Here is a 22,163-nt window from a genome sequence, read left to right on the forward strand (position 1 = left end):
GAATCAACAGCCATAATTAGTTTAGGAATTCTTGTTTTAGGAAATCGGCCCGACGATATTTTTTTCGGTCCAGGACGATCTAACTCAATCATTGCCTAAATTGATCTGGTATCTTTGGAAAGCATTAATGTGTTGATTGATACGACACATTCGTTCAGGATGATCGCACATGATCGGCCAGGACGATGTCCTGGACGATCTAACATCGGACAGCTTGTATTCAGCGGCGATGATCAGAATGATTGAAATCGAGTTTAAACTAATTGGCCAGGACGATCGTGAGCATCGGCCGTGGACGATGTAACCAATTTTCTTCTGATCATCTCAAATCGTCCTGGCAATGAACTTAATTTGTACTGATCGTCCAGGATGATTCCTATCATCTAGATGATAATGTCGGCAACTTGTATTAATGAGCTCATTTTTAGCTCTTCTATTTAAGCTATGACAAGGCACTTTGTAAGTGTCTTTGGCAGCCATTGTAGTTTCATTCTTGTGGGGGAAACTTGAAGAGAGAGCTTGAAAGGGAGAGAGGAAAGGGTGGAGTTTGAGAAGGGAGAAGATCCTGTGAGGGGAGGAACTCAAGGGAGTGTGGTGGCGATCCTACACGGTGCTCGGCAAACTCAACACCTTAGTACCATCGGTTTCAAGGCTTGTCTTGAGGGAAGTTCACCAAAGAAGAAGATCTCCTTGGTGTTAAAGGACCCGGCGACTCTGCCGCACCGAGGAAGGTGGAAGTGATTTGTAAGGGCTTCTCCGACCTAGTGTGATAATGAGGGCTAAAGGAGAGACACTTTTATAGTGCAATACTTGGAGGGTGCCTCCAAGGAGTGGACGTAGGTCAAGGTTAGACCGAACCACTATAAATTCGGTGTGTTCTTTTCTTTTTACTGCTTCCGCATTTTAATTTCCGCACTTTGATTGTGGTGATTTGGTTTGTGTTTTGGTGTTAAAGTTTTCCAATTCACCTCTCTCTCTTAATTAGCTTTGGACTAAGATCAAGAGGGCCTAACATCCCTAACAAACTTTCAAGGAGGAGGAGGGGCTCCAGTTCATGATCCTACTCCTCTTCGACAGCACTCACAGTTTGACCAGTTGATTGAAAGATTTGATCGTTGGGAGGCCTACTTTGATGCTTATGTTGTTGCACAGGAGCAGCAACATTCTGATGACATGGACCGCTACGAACAGCAGCGCACAGAGGACTTAGCCCGCTTTGATAGTTACATGACTCACCACCACCAGCAGCACGACCAGGACATAGACTGGTTCAATGCTCAGTTTACTTCGCTTGCTGTCTGCTTTCAGTAGGCTCCACCACCTCCACATCCATCTGATGATCATGATCCCTCATTTTTCTAGTTTTTAATTTTCTGTTTTCTATTTTCTGTAGTTTGTCTTGTAGTTTGTTTTATTTTCTGTTTATGTTTTTCCTTTCTTATGTGTCTAGGACCCTCTTTTGTGATGACAAAAGGGGGAGTAGGATGTGGTAGGAAAAGTTGGTGCTTGGCTTGTAAACTTTGAAATTTTAATGAATTGCTATTTTTACTAAGTTTTTCCTACTTGTGTTTTGCCATCATCAAAAAGGGGGAGATTGTTGCAAATCTAGTTTTATGGTTATGTTTTGATGATTGGCAAACACTACTGATTCTCTTGGACTGCCTATTTCTTCTAACATTTCAGGAATCAAAGATCGGATGAACAAACGACGCAAGTTCAGGACTGGGTAGCTAGCTAGGGTTGAGTCAGTCTGTATTTTACTTTTTTTCTCTTCTTGAGTTAGTATGTAATATCAAAGAGACTGAAACTAAGTAACCACACACACACACACTTGAGAGACTTAGAATCTCTATTTTTGCTCACATCGACCGGGCCGATCCTTAGATCGTCCTGGACGATCGAGTTCAAAAACAGAGACTCCAATCAAGATTCTTAATTAAGGCAGCCATCATTAACAGATCGTCCTAGATGATACGTGTATTGGCCAGGATGATAAGCTTGAAATAGAAAGAACATGCCGTCATAAACAATTAAGGCATTCTGTATTTTTTGAATCGGCCAGGATGATCTTGGATTGGCCTGGAAGATATTCACAATTATGCCTTAATTAAACAGACAAATCAGGAAAGTAATTAAGGATGATTGATATGATCACATCGTCCTGGATGATCGCAGGATCGGCCAGGACGATATATTCAAAAACCTTAGTTACTCCTGGATGATCGGGATCGGCCAGCTTGAAAACAGGGCAGTGCTCAGGACGATTTTCCTCTGATTTGAACTAATCGGCCTGGACGATCGTAAGATCAGTTAGGATGATCAAGCCAATTTTCAATCATCCAGCAGCCAAAATAGGGTGGTGCCCAGGCTGATCTTCTGAGTTTTGTACTGATCGGCCAGGACGATGTCAAGATCGGCCTGGATGATATAGTCGGCAACTTGCAATTAATGAGCTCCTTTGAAGCTCTTCTATTTAAGAGCACTTGTTCAACATTTTTGAACATCGTGTGCTGCTGCCTTGACCTAAGAAGATCTTGAGGAGAGAAAAAGAGAGAGAGAGAGAGAGAGAGAGAGAGAGAGAGAGAGAGAGGATCTTGTGAGGGGGAGCTTGTGAGGGGATTCACAAGGGTTACTCAAGGATTGCTCTACTTCTTCTTTGTCTGGAGTTTCTCATCCGTGGAAGGGTCGGTAGACGTAAGGTTCTTCAGCAACTGATCGTGGTTCTCTGCAAGCTTCAGGAGGAAACAAAAAGAGATAGATTCTATGCCTTGCCGGGGTGGCAAAAAGGAGTTCTTTGTGAGGGATTCTCCGCCTAGTTGTGGGGGCTAAAGGAGAGTCACAAGTTTAGTGCAATACTCAGAGGGTGCCTCCGGGGAGTGGACGTAGGTCGAGTTGACCGAACTACTATAAAACTCTATGTTTTTGTTTTTGCTTCCGCACTTTTAATTTCCGCATTTATTTTCTTGTGGTGAGATTTGGTTTGACATTATTGTCTTGTGTTGAAAAGATTTTTAAAATACCAATTCACCCCCCTCTTGGTTAGCTTGGGACTAAGTTCATAGGGCTTAACATCCCGAACGAACTTTCACACTTGATCATATTCAATGGGATATAAGCAACCCTTGCCCACCAGTTTCTCCACCTGATCAACAGCTATAATTGCCTTAATTTTCTTTATGATGATTCCCTTGAGCTGTGTAACTTTATAGACTCAGAGGTACTTGCAATATGTTGTGAAGTGGGTTGGTGAATTATTTTATTGACTTCATTAACACCTTCATGAGTGCCCCGTACTCCTAAGACTTGAGGCATTTAGAAGTTCAGAGGATCGGTAGGGATTTGGCAAGGCACTAATAGCGATAGTCCTCTACATCATTTACATCATTTCCCCTATTTAAGCCATCATCTCAATTATCTTTTCATTTAGTTGAGAGATTTCTCTATCTTTGGCTCTTATTTATCACCTTATCTACCTTCTCATGTTGATGAGTGTATTATTTTCATCATCGGGGGCATTCCCCTTTACTTCCTCCACTTCATCTTCTCCTTGGGAATGACCACCTCTACCAGTGGTGGAGCCAGCATCATGGCGATGTTGGTGTGCTTGCCTAAGTAGAGGTTTCCAACTATCATCACCTTCACCTTCATCGTAGTTAGCCTCCTCATTATCGACATTTACTTCTCTCACCATGTCGATAACTTTCATGTTTATGGCATCATTTATTTCTTTTATTTCTTCATCCATATATTCTCCTTCTATTTTTTCTTCTTATTCTATATATATTCTTCTTCTTTTATACCTTCTTCTCCTTTCTCCTTAAGTACTTGGATCTCTGACAGCAGCATCATTGGATCTCTGATTCTTGATTCGATAAAAAGACTTATTTAACTCGTGGGTTGCAGTCAAAGATGGCCACTTCCTTGGCTAGGGTTGGCAAATGATGGGCTCCCTTGGAGGACTCCCGAAGATGTCGACCGTCATGGTAGGCATTATCATGGGCCTTCTTTGGAACTTATTTTTTATGTTGTTTGTTGTTTGGGGTGGATCTCTAGGAAGCCGTACCATATCTCATGCCCATATTTATTTATATTATTTATTTTTAATATTCTTTGTGAAACTTTGGCCTCCAGATTTTCTTTCCTTTCTAATGGGACCTTTCAATGGTGGATTCTTGAATACTCAGTTTGGGTGTCACACCCAAATGCTCATCATAGCGAATATGCTTTCTTTATTTTCTTTCCATTACATTAGACAAGCATTCTCTCGGTGGAGTCCTAGTTTCGACCATCAATGGCCATTGGTACTTACTCTTTTCTAATCATCTCTCTTTTATAGTCTTCAAGACCCTATACACTCTGGCTAAGATAGTTTCAGTCTCTTTTTTCTTCGGAGGGACTAGGGCTTCGAGCTGTTGATCCCAGAAGGACTTCTTTAGCTCCCAGTAGAGCTGTTTTTTTTAACCATTTCAGGTCTATGAACCAATTCTGGGTAGGAATATTAACTTCAAGCTCTAGTGTAGACTGGTTTGATGGGTGGACATAGATTTATTGCTACTGAGCTCAGATCTCAATTTATAGCTTCCTCTTCTGCCAACTTATTAACTTACCTCCATATTAGAAAGCTTCAGCAATATTTTTCTCAGGTGTAGCTAACCCAAATAGAAAAGTTATGGTGTTTGTAATCTCTACAGTGATCCTACCATCGATCTCAATTCTTTCGGTGGTCAGGGCCTCAGGCTATAATAGCCTCTCGAACATAAAAAGCCTCTCATGAGGATTCTCAACAGTGTTAGTAGCCTGTGACACTAGCAGATGGATCTAACGTGTAGCAGTTTCGATGGCGGGTTATTATGCTGGTAGGTATGCATGATGAGTAGGAGCTCTAGCATGATGGAGTTTTCTTATAATCCTTTCAATATTCATGTCATTCACAGCAACGGCGGCAGTCTTTACTATGATAGCAGGGAAGTCAATACTACCAAACTAGATGGTAGCTCTCGTATTTTTGGCGTTAATAATCACATTTGCTAGTTGAATACTTGCGCCAAGCCCTAGTTGAACGGTGAATGTGGTGTTTTGTAGATCCATCTGCAAACCAAAAAGATTAGTGTTATTAATCAGTGTCAAATACATCACCCCATATTTTCAAAAGGCAGAGACTGACACATAACATAAAATAAAAAATAGATAAACATTACTAAGCAATTAAGATAAACTTAAAACTTTGATAAATATGTTATCTCAATAAATTTATTTGAACGATCATTTTTTAGAATATTCAAAATTTTAATTCTTTAAATGATCATTTTAGAAGAGTTTGGAATTTTAAGCCCATACTGATTTTGCTAGTACTATAGCGCTTGAAAGTGCTCAGTTGGCACTGAAAAGTGCTCTGAGGCCACTTAAAAGTTCGTTAGGGATGTTAGGCCCTATTGAACAAGTCCCAAAGCTAATTAAGAAGAGAAAGGTGAATTGGTTGTTAAAGATCTTTTAAACAAACCACAAAATCAAATCACCACAAATAAATCAACGATGCGGAAATTAAATGCGGAAGCAATAATAAGAAAAGAACACACTGGATTTATAGTGGTTCAGTCAAACCTTGACCTACGTCTACTCCTTGGAGGCACCCTCCAAGTATTGCACTAACTAAGTGTCTCTCCTTTAGCCCCCACAACTAGGCGGATAAGCCATTACAAAATCACTTTCACCTTCCCCGGTGCGGCGGAGTCACCGGGTCCTTTGACACCAAAGGGATCTTCTTCTTTGGTGAACTTACCTCGAGACAAGCCTTGAATCCGATAGTACTAAGGTGTGAGTTCGCCGGAGAAACCGTGTGGAATCCCCTCCACACTCCCTTGAGTTCCCCCCTCACAGGATCTTCTCCCTCTCAAACTATACCCTTTACTCTCTCCCTTTCAAGCTCTCTCTTCAAGTTTACCCCATAAGAACGAAGCTCCAATGGCTGCCAAAGACACTTACAAAGTGCCTTGTCATAGCTTAAATAGAAGAGCTAAAAACGAGCTCATTAAAGCAAGTTGCCGAACTTATCGTCCAAGAGGATATACATATCGTCCTGGCTGATTAGTTCAAATATGAGGAAAATCATCCTGAATATCGACCTGAAATGAAGCTGGCCGATATCTAATCTGCCCGGACGACCTTGCGATAGGTTCGGACGAAATCACCATTAATTGCTTCCAAAATTGTTAGAGAAATTTTGGAAAAATTGTCCTGGATCGTCCTGGCAGATATTTTATAGTCCAGGCCGATATTCAAAAAAAAGAATTTCCTAAGTAGATCTGGCGGTAGATTCTTTCTGAATTGATCCTATCATCATGGTCGATACAAAATCATCCAGGACGATGTGTTTTGCATAATGACGGCTGCTTTAATGAGGATGCTCTAATTAGGGTTTCTACTTTTGAACAAATCATCCCGGTCGATATAAATATCATCCAGGACAATGTTACCAAAAATAGTAAACTCTAGGGAACAGTCAGAAACTCTTATACATTACAAAGCATCAGGAGCCACAACAAATACAATAGACTCAAGAAAGGAAAAAGTGTACAAACTGACTCAGACCTAGTCTACCCAATCTTGAGCTAGACTTAGTCAACCCAATCTTGAGCTGATTCCAAATTACAGTCCGATCGTGTGAACCTAAAATGTCAGTACATAAGGCAGTCATAGAGAAATAAAAATGTTTGCTATCATCAAAATCATAAATTATTGATCCGCAACAATCTCCCCCTTTTTTATGATGGCAAAAAATTCAATTTGAATTTTAAAAAAAAAACAATTTCTCCTAATCTCCCCCTCACTAGAATAAACCCTTTTAAAAAATAGGGGGGAGAAAAAAAATTTTTGAAAAGAAAAAAAAGGATACAAATTCAACATTACGTTCTCCCCCTTTGACATTATCAAAAAGAGAGGAGGCACAAAAAACAAAACGAATAAAAGACAAAAACATTCCCTAATCTAGTGAAAAGGCAAATATTCTTAAAATGAGAAAGTTGCCTCTTAGTTTTAATCAAAAAACTTAGTAGAATTGGATTGACAACATATAGCCCAGAAAAGGTTAGAAAATCAGAATTTGATAATCCAAACTCAAGTTCTTTTAAAAAGGCAAAAAAAAAAATTTAATTTAATATCAAAATCAAGGAATAAATTAGAGAAAGAAATAATCATTTTTCAAAAACTCCTTCCATAAAATATATCTAATAGAAGATCAATGCAAGAATTGTTGAATCAAGAATCAAGATTTTTAAAATCAAGTATCGAAAAAATCAAGGGTTTTCTTAAGTTTTAAGAAGTATAAGAATGGTAAGAATTAAATTTTGTGGGCTCATTTTATGCCTCTTAACAATTGGTTGGCGCACTGCGCATCTTTTAATACACTTTGTGTATTCTATACTTTTCAATTTGGCGCTTTGCGCATCTTTTATTTTTGGCATCATTGGCCAATTTTTTGAATATGCTACCTTTCGGAAATCTTAAAAAACAAAAGTAAACCTATAAAAAATGAACTTCTTGATTGAGAAATTATGATGAAGATTCAGCACCTTGCAAAAGATTCCTATGCGATAAATAAAATATTGGGAGATAAAAAAATTGTTTCAAAAACCAATTTAAAAGATGAAAAAGATTTTAAATTAAAAGTAGAATAACCTCTTTTAGGAAAAAGAGATTGAGAGTCAAACACATGAGTTTTCTTTCTTTGACTGTTTTTAGAGAAGTCAAACACAATTTAATAAGAATTCAAGAAACAACAGGAGGTAGGATTTTCCATTTTTAGAAAAGTGAATGTATGTGTTGATCAGAGAAAAAATCTACGAACCAAACAAAATGAAAGAAAGAAAAAAAAACAAAAAAAAAACAAAACACAACAAAGAAAACACAAATAAGCATTTTAACCATTATCTCTCTCCTGTTCCGATTCTTCAGAAACCAAGTCTGCCCATGAGATTTTGTGTTTTTCATTATTTCCCCAATTTAAATTTAGCTTTGCCTTGCCCTTTTCTTTTGTAGGAAGAATTCTTAAATTAGGGCACTCATTTTTATATGTCCAGGTTTCCTACATCGAAAGCAAATAATGTGAGAAAAAATATTAACATCCTTACCTTTTTTACTTTTCTTCCACTTTTGCTTATGTTTTGGTGAGCTTTGTGATTTGCTTGACAAGTCATTGCTATCATCACCAACTAAGCTTCCTCTTTTCATATCTTCAGCTTTTAGAACGATCGTTTCACCTATATCCAAAAGTCTTTGACCCAACCCTTGCTCGTATGCAATGAGTGAGCCAATCAAATTATCAATAAAATATACATTCAAATCTTTTGATTCACAAATAGTAACTACTTTAGCATCAAACTTATCCAGTAGACAATGAAGAATTTTGTTAATTTTATCAAAATTTGAAAAATCTTTTCCTAAAGCATGCAATGAGTTTACAATTTGAATGAATCTGATATACATGTCTAAGATCGTTTCATAAGGTTTCATGGAAAATAATTCAAAATCATGCATTAACAAATTCAACTTGGATTGCTTGATTTCATTCATGCCTACGTATATGGTATGTAGTTTATCCCAAACTTCCTTACCAGTAGTGCAAGTGGATATTAATATGGAATTTTCAGAATTTAAAGCACAGAAAAAGCAATTTAAAGATTTTGCATTCAGTTGAGCATTCAATTGTTCTTCCCTGTTCCACTGATTAAAAGGAATATCAGTTTTAACTCCATTAATAATTCGTGACGGTGATGAATAAACAGTTAAAATCATATGCCACATGCGAAAATCAATCGATTGCAAGAAAATAGACATTCGAGTTTTCCAAAAATTAAATGACATATTTTCAAATAAAGGAGGTCTGGTGACTAAATAACCTTTTGCAACATTACGATTAGCCATGGATCAAAATTCAAAATTTTCAAAAACTTGTTTTTATGAATAAGGCTCTGATACCACTTGAAAGTGCTCAGTTGGCACTAAAAAGTGCTCTGAGGCCACTTAAAAGTTCATTAGGGATGTTAGGCCCTATTGAACTAGTCCAAAAGCTAATTAAGAAGAGAGAGGTGAATTAGTTGTTAAAGATCTTTTAAACAAACCACAAAACCAAATCACCACAAATAAATCAATGATGCGAAAATTAAATGCGGAAGTAATAATAAGAAAAGAACACACCGGATTTATAGTGGTTCGGTCAAACATTGACCTACGTCCACTCCTTGGAGGCACCCTCCAAGTATAGCACTAACTAAGTGTCTCTCCTTTAGCCCCCACAGCTAGGCGGAGAAGCCCTTACAAAATCACTTCCACCTTCCCCGGTGCGGCGGAGTCGCCGAGTCCTTTGACACCAAAACGATCTTATTGTTTGGTGAACTTACCTCGAGATAAGCCTTGAATCCGATGGTACTAAGGTGCGAGTTCGTCGGAGCAACCGTGTGGAATCCCCTCCACACTCCCTTGAGTTCCCCCCCCCCTTACAGGATCTTCTCCCGCTCAAACTCCACCCTTTCCTCTCTCCCTTTCAAGCTCTCTCTTCATGTTTCCCCCACAAGAACGAAGATCCAATGGCTGCCAAAGACACTTACAAAGTGCCTTGACATAGCTTAAATAGAAGAACTAAAAACGAGCTCATTAATGCAAGTTGCCAACTTTATCGTCCATACATATCGTCCTAGCCAATTAGTTCAAATATGAGGAAAATCATCCTGAATATCGCCCTGAAATGAAGCTGGCCGATGTCTAATCGGCCCAGACGATCTTGCGATCAGCCCGGATGAAATCACCATTAACTGCTTTCAAAAATTGCCAGAGAAATTTTGGAAAAACTGTCCTGGATCGTCCTGGCCGATATTTTATAGTCTAGGCCAATATCCAAAAATAAGAAATTTCTAAGTATTTCTGGTGGTAGATTCTTTTTGAATTTAGCCTATCATCCTGGTCGATACAAAATCATCCAGGATGATGTATTTTGCATAATGACGGCTGCTTTAATGAGGATGCTCTAATTAGGGTTTTTGCTTTTGAACAGAACGTCCTGGCCGATATAAATATCGTTCAGGACGATGTTACCAAAAATAATAAACTCTAGGGGACAGTCAGAAACTCTTATACGTTACAAAGCATCAAGAGCCACAATAAATACTATAGACTCAAGAAAGGAAAAGGTGTACAAACTAACTCAGACCTAGTCTACTCAATCTTAAGCTGATTCCAAATTACAGTCCGATCGTGTGAACCTGAAATGTCAGTACATAAGGAAGTCGTAGAGAAATAAATATGTTTGCTATCATCAAAATTATAAACCATTGATCCGCAACAGCGCTAAGATGGCTAGCCAAAGATGAAAAGAGAAACCAATCCCCAGTGAAGTCACCAGAAATCACTAGGCTTCAAAAATTCGGCCACAGCCTCCCCTGCTGTGCTTTTCTTTTCTTTGGTGGAGTTTTAATGAATTAGGTTCTAGGGTGAATTTTAGAAAGGTGGACGGGTTTATTGATATGAGACTACCCAGATATTTCTCCCTTATTTTATGAGGACTTTATGATATGAGTTCTAGTTTCATATAGGCGCAAGCCCCAATAATTAATTACCCCTCCTGATAATGAGAGAGAACTTTCGATTAAGGCTAGTTGTTAATTAGAAATGGAGAGATATGTACTATATAGCATATAATAGAATCATGGGTTTAGGATGTTGGAAAATTTGAGGATTGACTATTTAAAATAGAAATTTTGCCACCTCACACTTAAAGCAAATGGTGGGTGAATGGATGATGGACTGGATCAACATTACATGGTTCTATCATCCCGGGCCATCAAGGTCCCGAGTCTATATAGTAAGAGGAGGTAGTCGATCCATCCTAATAGAAGGATCCTTGCCGGCAGCCATGGGTTACTTCGTCTAAGAGGACCTTATAAACCTGGGGTAAATATTTATCTAAGGAGACAAATTTGAATCCACCTTAGCTAACAGAAGGCTTTATGCCCTATTGATTATATCCTATTTATTCACATCTCAAGGATTTGATGTCACTAAGGAATATATTGGCTCTAACCATAACCATTATCTCGTGGTGCTATTTGGCAGTGAAATAACTCAGTTCAGAGGGCCTCGAGTCATAACAGTTTATCTTGCGATATCATTTGGTGGAAAAACCATTAGTTAGAGGACACGTACCACATCCTTACTGGTAAGAGATTATTTAAGAATTTATCTTAGTGAAATTTTTTACTAGGCATTAGCTCCATGTGAGCTAAAGTAAAACTTTAATTTGTCCACCTCGACAAACTATTGCATAGGGTGGAAGGGTTTTTCTTTTATTAGTTGGAAAGATTATTTCAATTTTAAATATTCTAGATTTGGATGATATTTGGGATTTTGGATTTTTTGGTATTTTAAAATATTTGGAATGAACCCCTCCAGTTGAGATTTGCATTCAATATGTCTATCATCGGGGTGAGTTTAAAGTCACTTGAAATATTTGAATATTATGTAAGTTTGAGGGCATTTGAAATGGTTGGAGTTAACCCCTTCGATTGAGATCTAAGTTAACCACAACCATTACCGGGGTGACTTTGAGGTCATTTTCATTGACTAGAACTTGTCGACCCTATTAACTTACCTATAGGGGATTGGGTTCATTAGCATTATGACATTATTAATGAATTTTCTTGGTTGAAGGCATTAAAGGCCTTATATAAATGTATATAATATTTATTCCAGTGAAAACCCTGATCATATATCTGTTTGATAATTCAAGCTATGTTGACTCCTATCTATCGATATATAAGGATTGGAGTATAACTACATTCATTTCTTGACCCGTACAGCATCTCTAGATGTCACATGTAAACCCAAGACATGCTCGCTTGGCCCCACACGAGTGTTTGGGGTATTTTATAATTATTATTTGAACCTTATCAACTCCTATTTATGTTCTTAGGAGGATCGAGTTCAAATTTATTGATTTGCGCAATATCCGTATATGTCACATATATTCCTACAGCATGCTCTTTGGGGGTCTATGCAGGTGTAAGATTAGTCTTACACCTTTGTGTACCTATATTTATACAAATTATGGTGCATGTGTGGGGGTATTTTAAACTTTTTATATGTCTTCTATGATAACTCATAGAAGTTTGTATTTGTAGTAATACTTTAATATTTAATCATAAGAGGTATATTAGATGCATGACCACTGTTCATCAAGACGCATGCAAGCCTCAATAATCTTTTCCTGCTCAATGTTTAGAACCTGGTTGAACTAAGACTCACTCAATCTTTGAAAGTGAAGATTTGATCTGGCTTTCACTTCCTAAGACTTGTATAAAGCATGACGAGCAACTCCCAGGTTATGCTATCATCATCATTTTCTATTTCGGCTTAAATAAAGAATCAATCTTTTTAACCTTGAATGATTGTGTCCTTACTAATTCCTTGTTCAAAGTTGATGGTCACTATCTTGAACTAATAATCACGGCAATTGAAGATACTTCAAACCATCTAAGATAGCTGTGGAAGACATCATTGCTAAAATAATTATTGTAGTCTTTGAGATGACTAGAATAGCACTTATATTTTTCATCTATGACTGTGAGTTTAGGTCATCAAACTCTACACTAATCTTTGGAAACAATTTTGTCAAATATTAATCATTAGCTGTAGTGGACATGATAAGTGCCTTCAGCAGTTTGTAGGTATTTATATTTGCTACATGTCGTCCTCCCTTGCTTGCAATGGATCCGATGTTTTTGCTGACCATTTGAATGATAGTTGATCATAGGGGGTTGCAATACCTATTGCATAGTACTGATAATCACCCATAGTTATATCAATATTAATGGGCATCTATGCTTGACACAATATTCTACCTCATATTTGTATACGATCCACCATGTTGGTGATACATTCACCATTATTACTTATGTATAGGTCCGTTATATGCATCGTAAGCTATTTGCCCTTACGTATGGGTAAGTTGTGCTGCATGAGGATATTTTAGTGCTACTCACAGGCATTCACATTTGATGTAGTTACTTTATATTTTGCTTTTGGATAACATATTGGATGTATAATGGGTCTCCTGTAGTAGCTCGTAGGGGTTTATGTTTGATGATGGACTTCTATATCTTTTTGTGAATGGCGCTTTGTGTATGTGATAGGTCTCCTACGGTAATTCACAGGAGTTCACATTTTACCCTCAACCTCTTCATACACATTGATTGGTAGCTTGCTTTATTCATTTGCATATCACCCCATTACAGCTTAAGAATGAGAGCATCACATACACTGTAAGATTTCTATCATAAACTCCTAATCTTGTAGGTCAGCCATTATGTATACGAAGAACTCTACTCTTATTTGTGAATGAAGTGTTGTATATGTTATGAATCTTCTAACATCAAGTATATTACATTTCTTGTATACAGTCGCTAGCGAGTTTCCATGTTCAATGAAAATGAACGAATCGATCAAGTTATTTTCTTTGAATGTTTGCATCATTTCTTGCCATCAAGTTACATTTTGAATACTTTTTGTTATAGTTGATTGTATGATGGATATAAATGTCAATTCCTCTCATTCATAGGTTGACTCAGCTGCATGCTCTTAGTCATTTTATTTTCATCAATCATCACCTTCATGCATTGAGAGCTTATTTTCCACCTCCTTTCTTGCATAAGATTAGAATGACTCAAATATTTCTTAATTAGCATTTACATTCAACCAATTTATAATTCTTTAACATTTTAATGGAATTTTGGTAATCATTCCAAATAGATCTTTATTGTTCACTCATCCATGTTATGTTTAAGGTCAAGTTAGGCTCATGCTCATTTGGGCCCCCCTGTCATTTGTTCAAGTCTTTGTCCGAACTTGGGTCCAAATTTAGGTACAGTTCGCTGTCAAACTTTGAGTCCACTATATGGTTTATTGGAGTTCCAAATTAAGTCTCATGTTGTTCAAATAATTTTGAAGTTGTAAGTCATTTGTATTTGACCCAAATAAAGCTTCATATTATTTTAATTTCATTCGAGTTTATTATTCACTTAGGTTGAAATTATATTTTTTGTTAAAGTTCTTTGCTTAGCTTATTTGAGTTTGAGTTCACAAGTCATGTTCTCTTTTGAGTTCAATAAAGTCCAAGTACGATCTTATATTCACCCAAAATTTTGGCTTCCTCCCGACGTCTCCCTCGTTTAGGAGAAACTACATGAAATTGGGCCTCCCGCTACGCTAGGGAAAAGCATATATAGTAGGTGTCTTTAGACACCGCAGCCATGAAATCTTCAATCCCACCACAACATAAAAAGACGTGTATGGGTCTTCGATATCTATTTCAAAAGAAAAGTAGTTTGCATTCCCCGTAGGTACAGAGTTGCATACAGGTACTTAAGATTGTCTCCACCATGCTACAAAGAGCATGTATATGGCCTACCCGCCTCGCCGAAGGTGTCATACCGTGTTCCCTTCCCACCACACTAGAGAAAAGTGTGTATGGGAGATTTTTCAGCTCAACACAAACATTCAATATAGGGTTTCGAGTTTAGTGAGTTATACCTTCGAATGGTGATGACCAAGTGGAAAATGCGCAAAACTTTCTTTCTTTAGCTTTTTTTTTTTTGACTTCTTTCTTTTTAAAAAATATTTTCCTTTTTTTTTTTACTTTCTCTTTTTTTGACATTATATACATATACATATTTATTATTATTATTATTTGTTATACTTTATTATTAACCATTATTAAGTATTGTTATAATAGTTATTTTTATTAATATTATTAATGTTATTATAACTAGCATTATATATAATATTAATGCTAGTTATAATAACATTAATAATATTAATAATAATAACTATTATAACAATACTTAATAATGGTTAATAATAAAGTATTACAAGTAATAGTAATAAAAAAAACATGTATGCCTAAAGGGCTTAGGTTTGCAGGTTAGAGAGGGCTCAGCACTGGGTCAAGACTAGGGGTCAAGAAATCTTCGGGTATATGGAAGCGAAGAGAGGAATTGAAAGGGGAGGAAGAGGCATCGAAAAGAGAGGTCTAAGGGTTTGGGATTTTTTGCTTTGAACTAGAGAGAGATCGTGGGCTATAGGCGATAAGGCTCGATTGCATGGAGGAGGCTGAATGGTAAGGCTCGGTTAGGTTTGGGAGAGAGGGATGGAGGTCGGATGCAAGGAGGAGGTTGGTTTGGCATCGCCCTTAGCTTGAGAGGCTTCAGTGGGTTCAAATGGCCAGGTAGATTCTCTCTCTCTCTCTCTCTCTCTCTCTCTCTCTCTTTCTCTCTCTCTCTCTCTCTCAACCAAAGGGTTGAGTAAGGATTGGAAGGTGGTGGGAATATTCGACTAGGGTGTGGGGGGTTTTGGATTGAAGGGAAGAAGATGTAGAGGGGAGGTTATATGAGGTTGGAGTTTGGTTGTTTGAAGTGAAAGAGCTTGGAAGGTCTACAGAAGAAATCGGGAAGTATAGGAGATCGCAAGCAGCGATGGGAGTTCATATGGAAGAGGCGAAGAAGAGGCATAGAAGAGGCATAGAGAGCCATTTATCTCTCACTTTATTAATGAATGTAGAGAACTAACCAAAGCGGGTGGGAGATTTTGCCAAAGCAACAATTCGGTGCTACAGGGCATGGGGCATAGTAGATGCGATGATCTTACAGGATATCTGACAGGATATGGGCTTCGACACATAAGTAATGATTTAAAGCATTTTTTAATATGTTTTTGTTTGTCTTCCTTTGGATGTATAGAAGATGTCAACAGTAGAATGCTCAATTTTCAAATGGGATGAATGGAGGGCTGGCTGGATCATGGAAGAAGGGAAACTATTAGTGACGAGAGGGTCACTAGAAGCATTGTTAGTCTTAAACAAAATAGATGGAGGATATGATCTACCATAAGGTTTTAGTGTGAGCTGCTTGGAAGATTCAGGAATAGTGGGACATTGACTAATGTCAATGTTGTGCCCAACAAAGCTTAAATGATAGCAAAGGTGAACAATCCCCTCATATTCATCCCTTTGAAAAAATTTTCCATGAAGCCCAGAGATCTAAACTCTGAGAGGAAGCTTGGCACCAAAATCCATCTGCAAGCAAACACAAGAAAAAGCTTTTCTTCCCTAGCAATTTGTTTGAGCATCAATCCATAGTGGTTGTCCAAAGAAAAAAGCTCTCCGGTTAAGGTTGGGGTTGTCCCAATATATAAGAGGCAAATGGGGCAAGCAAATCTGAATCGGAGAAGATAGTACCACCATTGATTGAGGAGAGAATGAACAAGACCAATGATCCAAACAAATAACAAATCCCCCAATAACCCACAGCCCTCCCATAAGGATAGCATCTCGAGCCTCGACACTATCAAAGAGGCAAATGAAAGAATCCGAAGAGATGGTTATGAGTTGTAAATCTCCAAACATCAACCATTTATGTTTCAATTTGTTGCTTAGCACAAAATAAAGCAACCTTCACCCAATAAATTTGTCCACTAGCCCTCTTTCAAACCTAGCTAATTTGGCATGAACGGACTCCATGTTCAAAGTCCAAAACAACCATCATCAGACAAAACTATCACCTTAGAAACATCATCAATTTTAATAGCATCCAACCCATTCCATTCACTATGGAGGTCGTAGACAGCATGAGCACCATAAGGATGCTAGGATAATTGAGGAATATGAGCAGAAATGCAATTCCAACAAACAGATTTTAAAGAGGCATTTGCACAAACACCTGATATGTAATTTTTAAATTTAGAATTCTTAAGAATGGCTACATCTGGTGGATTTACACCGACAAACAAACTCAGAAAAATCACTAGAATCCAAAGGTTCATTCAAAACCCTACAATCCTTTCAAATAATAGCTCCAGCACATTTTAGATTGCAAAAATACAAAAGCCATGTGAAGAAAAGGGATGGCATCATTTCAGTCATTGGTTGGAGTTTTTTTGAGCAATTTCTAGAGAAGGCGAAGGGTTTGATGTGATATTCAAAGCACAATAAGACGTGAAAAGGTTAGTCGGTGTGTGGGTATATATTCTTAGACAGGAAACAACAAATAGGAGGTGTTTGTGTGTGAGATAATTTACTTGAAGGTATTGGATTTTCTTTAGTTCAATTTGTGGATAAAAGTGATATACATATATAAGGAATTCAGAATGGAGACAAGGGCTAGTCGTAATGGAATTCTCACTTATGTTTTGATTGAAAATTAGGAACTCGTTAGAAGCAAGAGTGTTGGGATGAAGAAGATCAACGAGGAAAAAGGCATAAGCTTTTTTTTTCATTTCGATTTCTTCCTCTTTTATCTCTGAATCATTTAATAGAAGTTATAACATCGAATTGTCGAACTGGTCAAGGTGGGACTGGGATGAACATGCAAAGAGATAAAACTATTTGATCTTGCTTTATCATCATTTTTCCCTTTTTTTTTTTTAAACACAAGCAATCCTTGTGAAAACCATATCCAACTGTCTTTGTATTTCAAGTAACAAAGTTCCTAACAAGCAATCCATCAAAGCTCAATTGTGTATACTTCTCAATCATATTTCATATACATGTCAATGAATAAGTTCCCAACGATTTCATCATAGAATTTCCATTTCTCACTAGATATCCATGTATCATTTTCCTTTAGCTAATGCCTGAAATTAGAGATTTCTAGACTACATGATTCTTCATCTCTTTTTTTATATAACACAACTGCCAACTTGTAGTTGATCAATGGTGGTGCAGGCAAAGACAATGCTTGTATTAATTCCATAATTCGGAAAAAATCCTTTGGCACATAACTGATTAAATATTTGAAAGGCATGATCATAAAGTATACATTGGCAAACTTAATGATGGTTACTTTGGTAAACCAATGATCATAGAACTCAACAAAATAATATCCCATTTCATGATTGAATTAAAAATGATGAGGGGAATTTTTTTTTTAGTCTACACATTTTCACTCTTGCACAACCACTACCTTGCCTAGTCGATGCTGCCTAATGGCCTAGGCCACCTGACAAACATCCCAGCATTAAACCTAAATTATCTTAGCCATTGGATTATCTTCCAATCATGGAATATGGAAAAATAGGGTAAACCTTCATACAAATTTTGTTTCTTATCTAGAGAAATTCTAGTGGAAATCTACTTCTGTTTTTCTCTTTCATAACATCCTATGAATTTCCCTGGTGAAATCTTGGTGTTTAGAGGCTATCGATGATGACAACCCCCAAGGTCTAAGCCACTCTTAATCCCAACAACTCATGCTACTTATCTCTAGCTCTTCTGGTCTTGGGTTCTTCAACAAACCTCTTCATCTATAGCTAAGGGGGTGAATTAAACTATTTTCTTGCTCAAACTGCCTATATCCATAGGTATATTACAAACCATAACTCTAAACACAGATTTTGTATTCTAGAATTAGCCTACTCTCTAAGATCTTCATACTCCTTAGAAATATAGTTTAGAACCTTCTAAAGCTCTTTAGATGATTGCATACAATAGTATTATGACTATAATCCATTCTAAACCAAATGAAAAATGTTTCTATTGGTTGTCTTGAGGTAGGAGATGTAATATGGACCATCCTTCTTATATGTATTTTGTTGGATGTTCTAGATGGCATTGTATTGAATGTATCTGCTAGCCCTCCAAACCGCTTAATTGAGCAAACTAAATCTAAATTGTTCAATTATTATCATGTGAGATTCAATAGCTACGAGGGTTGCCAATGTATTCAAGTTTAAAAGCTTTTTCTATTAAAAATAAATTCAAGTGTGATTGATGAGTATTTTTAAAGTAATTTCTATGGATAAATTAATGTGTCACTTATTCATTTTATATTTTTCAGTCAAATCATTAAATCTAACATTACACTATCTTGATAGATAGACTAATGCTTTAACATCAACTTGAAAGGAGAAATAATAATTATTCACATAATCAGCATAAGGAATTTTATATTTATCTTGAAGGATGAAATTAAAATTCAACTATTATTTTGAAAATGAAACTAACAAAGGATATGCATTATTTGCATCCAAAATATTTTTCCCCTGCTCTAGTAAAGTACGATTTATTTTAAATTGGGTTATTGGGCTTCCCTAAAGGCAAGTCATTATAGTTAATTATATCTCCAAAGAGAACTTCCAATTAAAGTGGAGGCTAGACTTATTTTTGATTTGAAATTTAATAAATTTGATTTAAAGATTTAAAGATTTCATTCAATAAAATGACACAACATAAAATAATTCTATAGAACCTAAAATAAACTTATATGACTTAAAAGAGTCTCTTCAATATGTATCTAATAGTGATTTCATTATTATCGATTTTCAGAATGATCTTATTTACACAGAAATTGAGATATCTAATTCTGATAATTCATTAGATGAAGCATTAAAAGAAAATGAACATATATAATCAAAAGAATCCATTATCTCTTAGAAGAGATAGTCCAAATAAATTTATGCAGTGGTAAAGTGTTACCACCATCAGTATCTACAGCCAGTAAAGGAAAGTAAGTGGCTGATAATCTAGAAACCTCATAACCAATTCAATAAGATTTAGATGTAGCTAATTAATGCATTCCCTTAATTCTTACAAAACACAGATGATGAAACATGTCATTGGTTCTAACTTAATTTGTTAGATTTCCTTGCAGCTTGATCACGCACAAAAGGATGATCCATTAATTGAGCAGCTGTTGGTCGGTTAGAAGGATCACGTTGTAAACATGACATTACAAAACTCTTAGCTTCAGAAGAAAGGTGACCTGGGATATCTGGAATATCTTTGCCAAACACAATTTCATGCTTTGCATCCATCTGGTAATCAAAAAACAATAAAGTTGGTTTCCCATTAAAACTTACTTAGAAAAAATCTTATGCATGTTCTGAGCAAAAAAATGACGCACCCATTCAAATCTACTCCACGGTGGTTTAGAAGTTGCCATCTCAAGTACCGCGCATCCAAGGCTCCAAATATCTACTGATAGGTTGTGTTCGTTTCTGTTCATGATGACCTAAATTTTGAATTTTTTATATTAGATTATTGTTGAAGAATTAACATACATTGTAAGTAACAACTCTGCAAAATAATATCAGGAATAATAACCTCAGGAGCCATCCAATAAGGGCTTCCTCTAAGAGATCGAATGAATGCACCATAAGATATCTGAAATAAAAGAGAATAAATTCAGCAAATAAGGACAACAAATGTCTTCTAAGAAAGAAGAATCTAAAATACACAACAACAAACTATCAATAGGGGCAGAATAGGATTGTCTTCTTAAAGAATGTATTAATTTATGAATGATTATGAAATATCTTTTATTTTTATTTTAAATGAATTAATCAAATAGTGCAGTTCTAATTCTCGCTCAATAATAACAATGGATTTTCTAGATAGCACACTTATATTTTCTCTTAGCAACATGCAAAGCTAGATAATTCATAATAATTCCAGATACGCATACAATCATAAATGTGCATGAATGTATTCTCGTATGGCTTCATTAGCATAATAAAAAGGATGAATAATGAAAGAAATGCTTATTTATAACAGTATTACTGACCCATTAGCTTAGAGTCATTGCCTCCAACTACTAAAGGGAGGACAAAGGTTCAAATCACCAAAAAAAGAACATCATGATAATAATAAATGTCAATGTTTATTCAATATATAGGACAATTCAATTAATCAAGAAGAGGGTAAAGATTCTTTGAACATACATGTTTAGCAATGCCAAAATCAACAAGTTTGACCTCTCCATAAGAATTAGCAAGTATGTTTGTTCCTTTGATATCCCTAAACATGTAAATAACATTATAAGTTCAAATGCAAAAATAATCCATAAAGCATTTTTATTCATTGAATTACTATGTGATTACTAATACAGTAAGTTACATTTGAATAATCTTGATAAGAAACAATACCTGTGTACTATGTTTTTCCCATGCAAATAAACAAGTCCAGAAAGAATCTGTGCAGTATAGATCTTGATAAGAGGTTCCCCAAATGAGCCAAATTCCTGAAGTAACATATAAATTGATGCTCCTGAGACATATTCGAGATAAACTGAAAGTGTGTCATCAACCTGCATTAAAAAAATAAAAATTAACAACAACATCCAATCCTCACCATTGTTATGTTTGTCTGAAAAAAGGAATCTCATATGTTGGGAGTTCAAACATATATTATAAAAAAATAAAATCCCTCAAACCATAAATAACTAAATATAGAGGACATAAGTCTAATTCGGAAGATGATGTGGACAACATAAGTCTAATTTGGAAGCTGATGGGGACCTACTAAAAGATGACAACATTAGAGCTTTAGCATTATTTGGATCATTTCGGGAAGAAGAAGTTGATTAAATATCCTCTTGAAATTATTGTGGTGTTGGGAAGTGGAAGCTTGGACTTATCATATAATGTAAGATTATTTTTTGTTTAAGATTTGTTGCTGGGATTTATAGTTAAAAGATGAATTCTTTTCTAAACTTTGGGATTATAATTTAAATACTATAAATAGTTATTCTAAACCAAGTAATTGATAACATTTGGCATGAATTTCTCTTTCAAGTTGCAATCTTATGAATAAAAGGTGGATGCGTGATTTCATCCGGCAAGGCACAAATGCAATAATGAGATTATAGAGGAATTCATTTCTTTGTATTAGCATAAAGCATGTCTTTCCTTTTTATTTTTCTTTCATCTCTTGTTTCATTTATTCAACATTATTTGATAATAACTTGTTTAGTGATTTGATTTTCATAAAAAAGTTCACACATTAGAAGTTCAAATTGTGTAAATTAATTCATTGTTCTTGCTAATTTTATTAAAATTCTAGGTTTATTTTGATCATTTTATTATCATTTGGTTTTAAACTCAAATATTATTATTTATAATTAAAAAAAGTTGTTGAAACTTGCAATAGATGAATCCTCAAATTTTTTTCATAAAAATATACAGCCTATCATATTAAGTGGATTAGAAAATTTTAATCATTAGTATTCCTGCAATAGAAGCAACAAATGAGATAATTATGGAGGACATTTGGAGTAATTGGGTTTTTCAGGAAACCATTATATAAGACTCCATTAAAAGGTGGACTATACTGATTTTTCTATCTTAAATCC

At 36.0% G+C, this 22,163-nt stretch overlaps 1 protein-coding gene across 1 annotated transcript; it reads right to left on the reverse strand.

The window, feature by feature from the left end:
* Nucleotides 1-19,656: 19,656 nt before the first annotated feature.
* Nucleotides 19,657-20,266, reverse strand: LOC110102463 (mitogen-activated protein kinase kinase kinase YODA). The gene is made up of 3 exons (XM_028697450.1): nucleotides 20,138-20,266; nucleotides 19,938-20,045; nucleotides 19,657-19,848 (listed from the first exon to the last, which is right to left on the reverse strand). Exons 1-3 carry the CDS (start codon nucleotides 20,147-20,149, stop codon nucleotides 19,657-19,659), a joined length of 312 nt encoding a protein of 103 aa, XP_028553283.1. The 5' UTR covers nucleotides 20,150-20,266.
* Between the last annotated feature and the right edge of the window lie 1,897 nt (nucleotides 20,267-22,163).

This window comes from Dendrobium catenatum, unplaced genomic scaffold, assembly GCF_001605985.2.
Source record: "Dendrobium catenatum unplaced genomic scaffold, ASM160598v2 fragScaff_scaffold_932, whole genome shotgun sequence".
Lineage (NCBI taxonomy): Eukaryota > Viridiplantae > Streptophyta > Magnoliopsida > Asparagales > Orchidaceae > Dendrobium > Dendrobium catenatum.

Coding starts and splice junctions, on each gene's coding strand:
- LOC110102463 (XM_028697450.1), bottom strand. Junction 19,849..19,937: donor CGTGGAGTAGATTTGAATGG/GTGCGTCATTTT, acceptor TTTGATTACCAG/ATGGATGCAAAGCATGAAAT.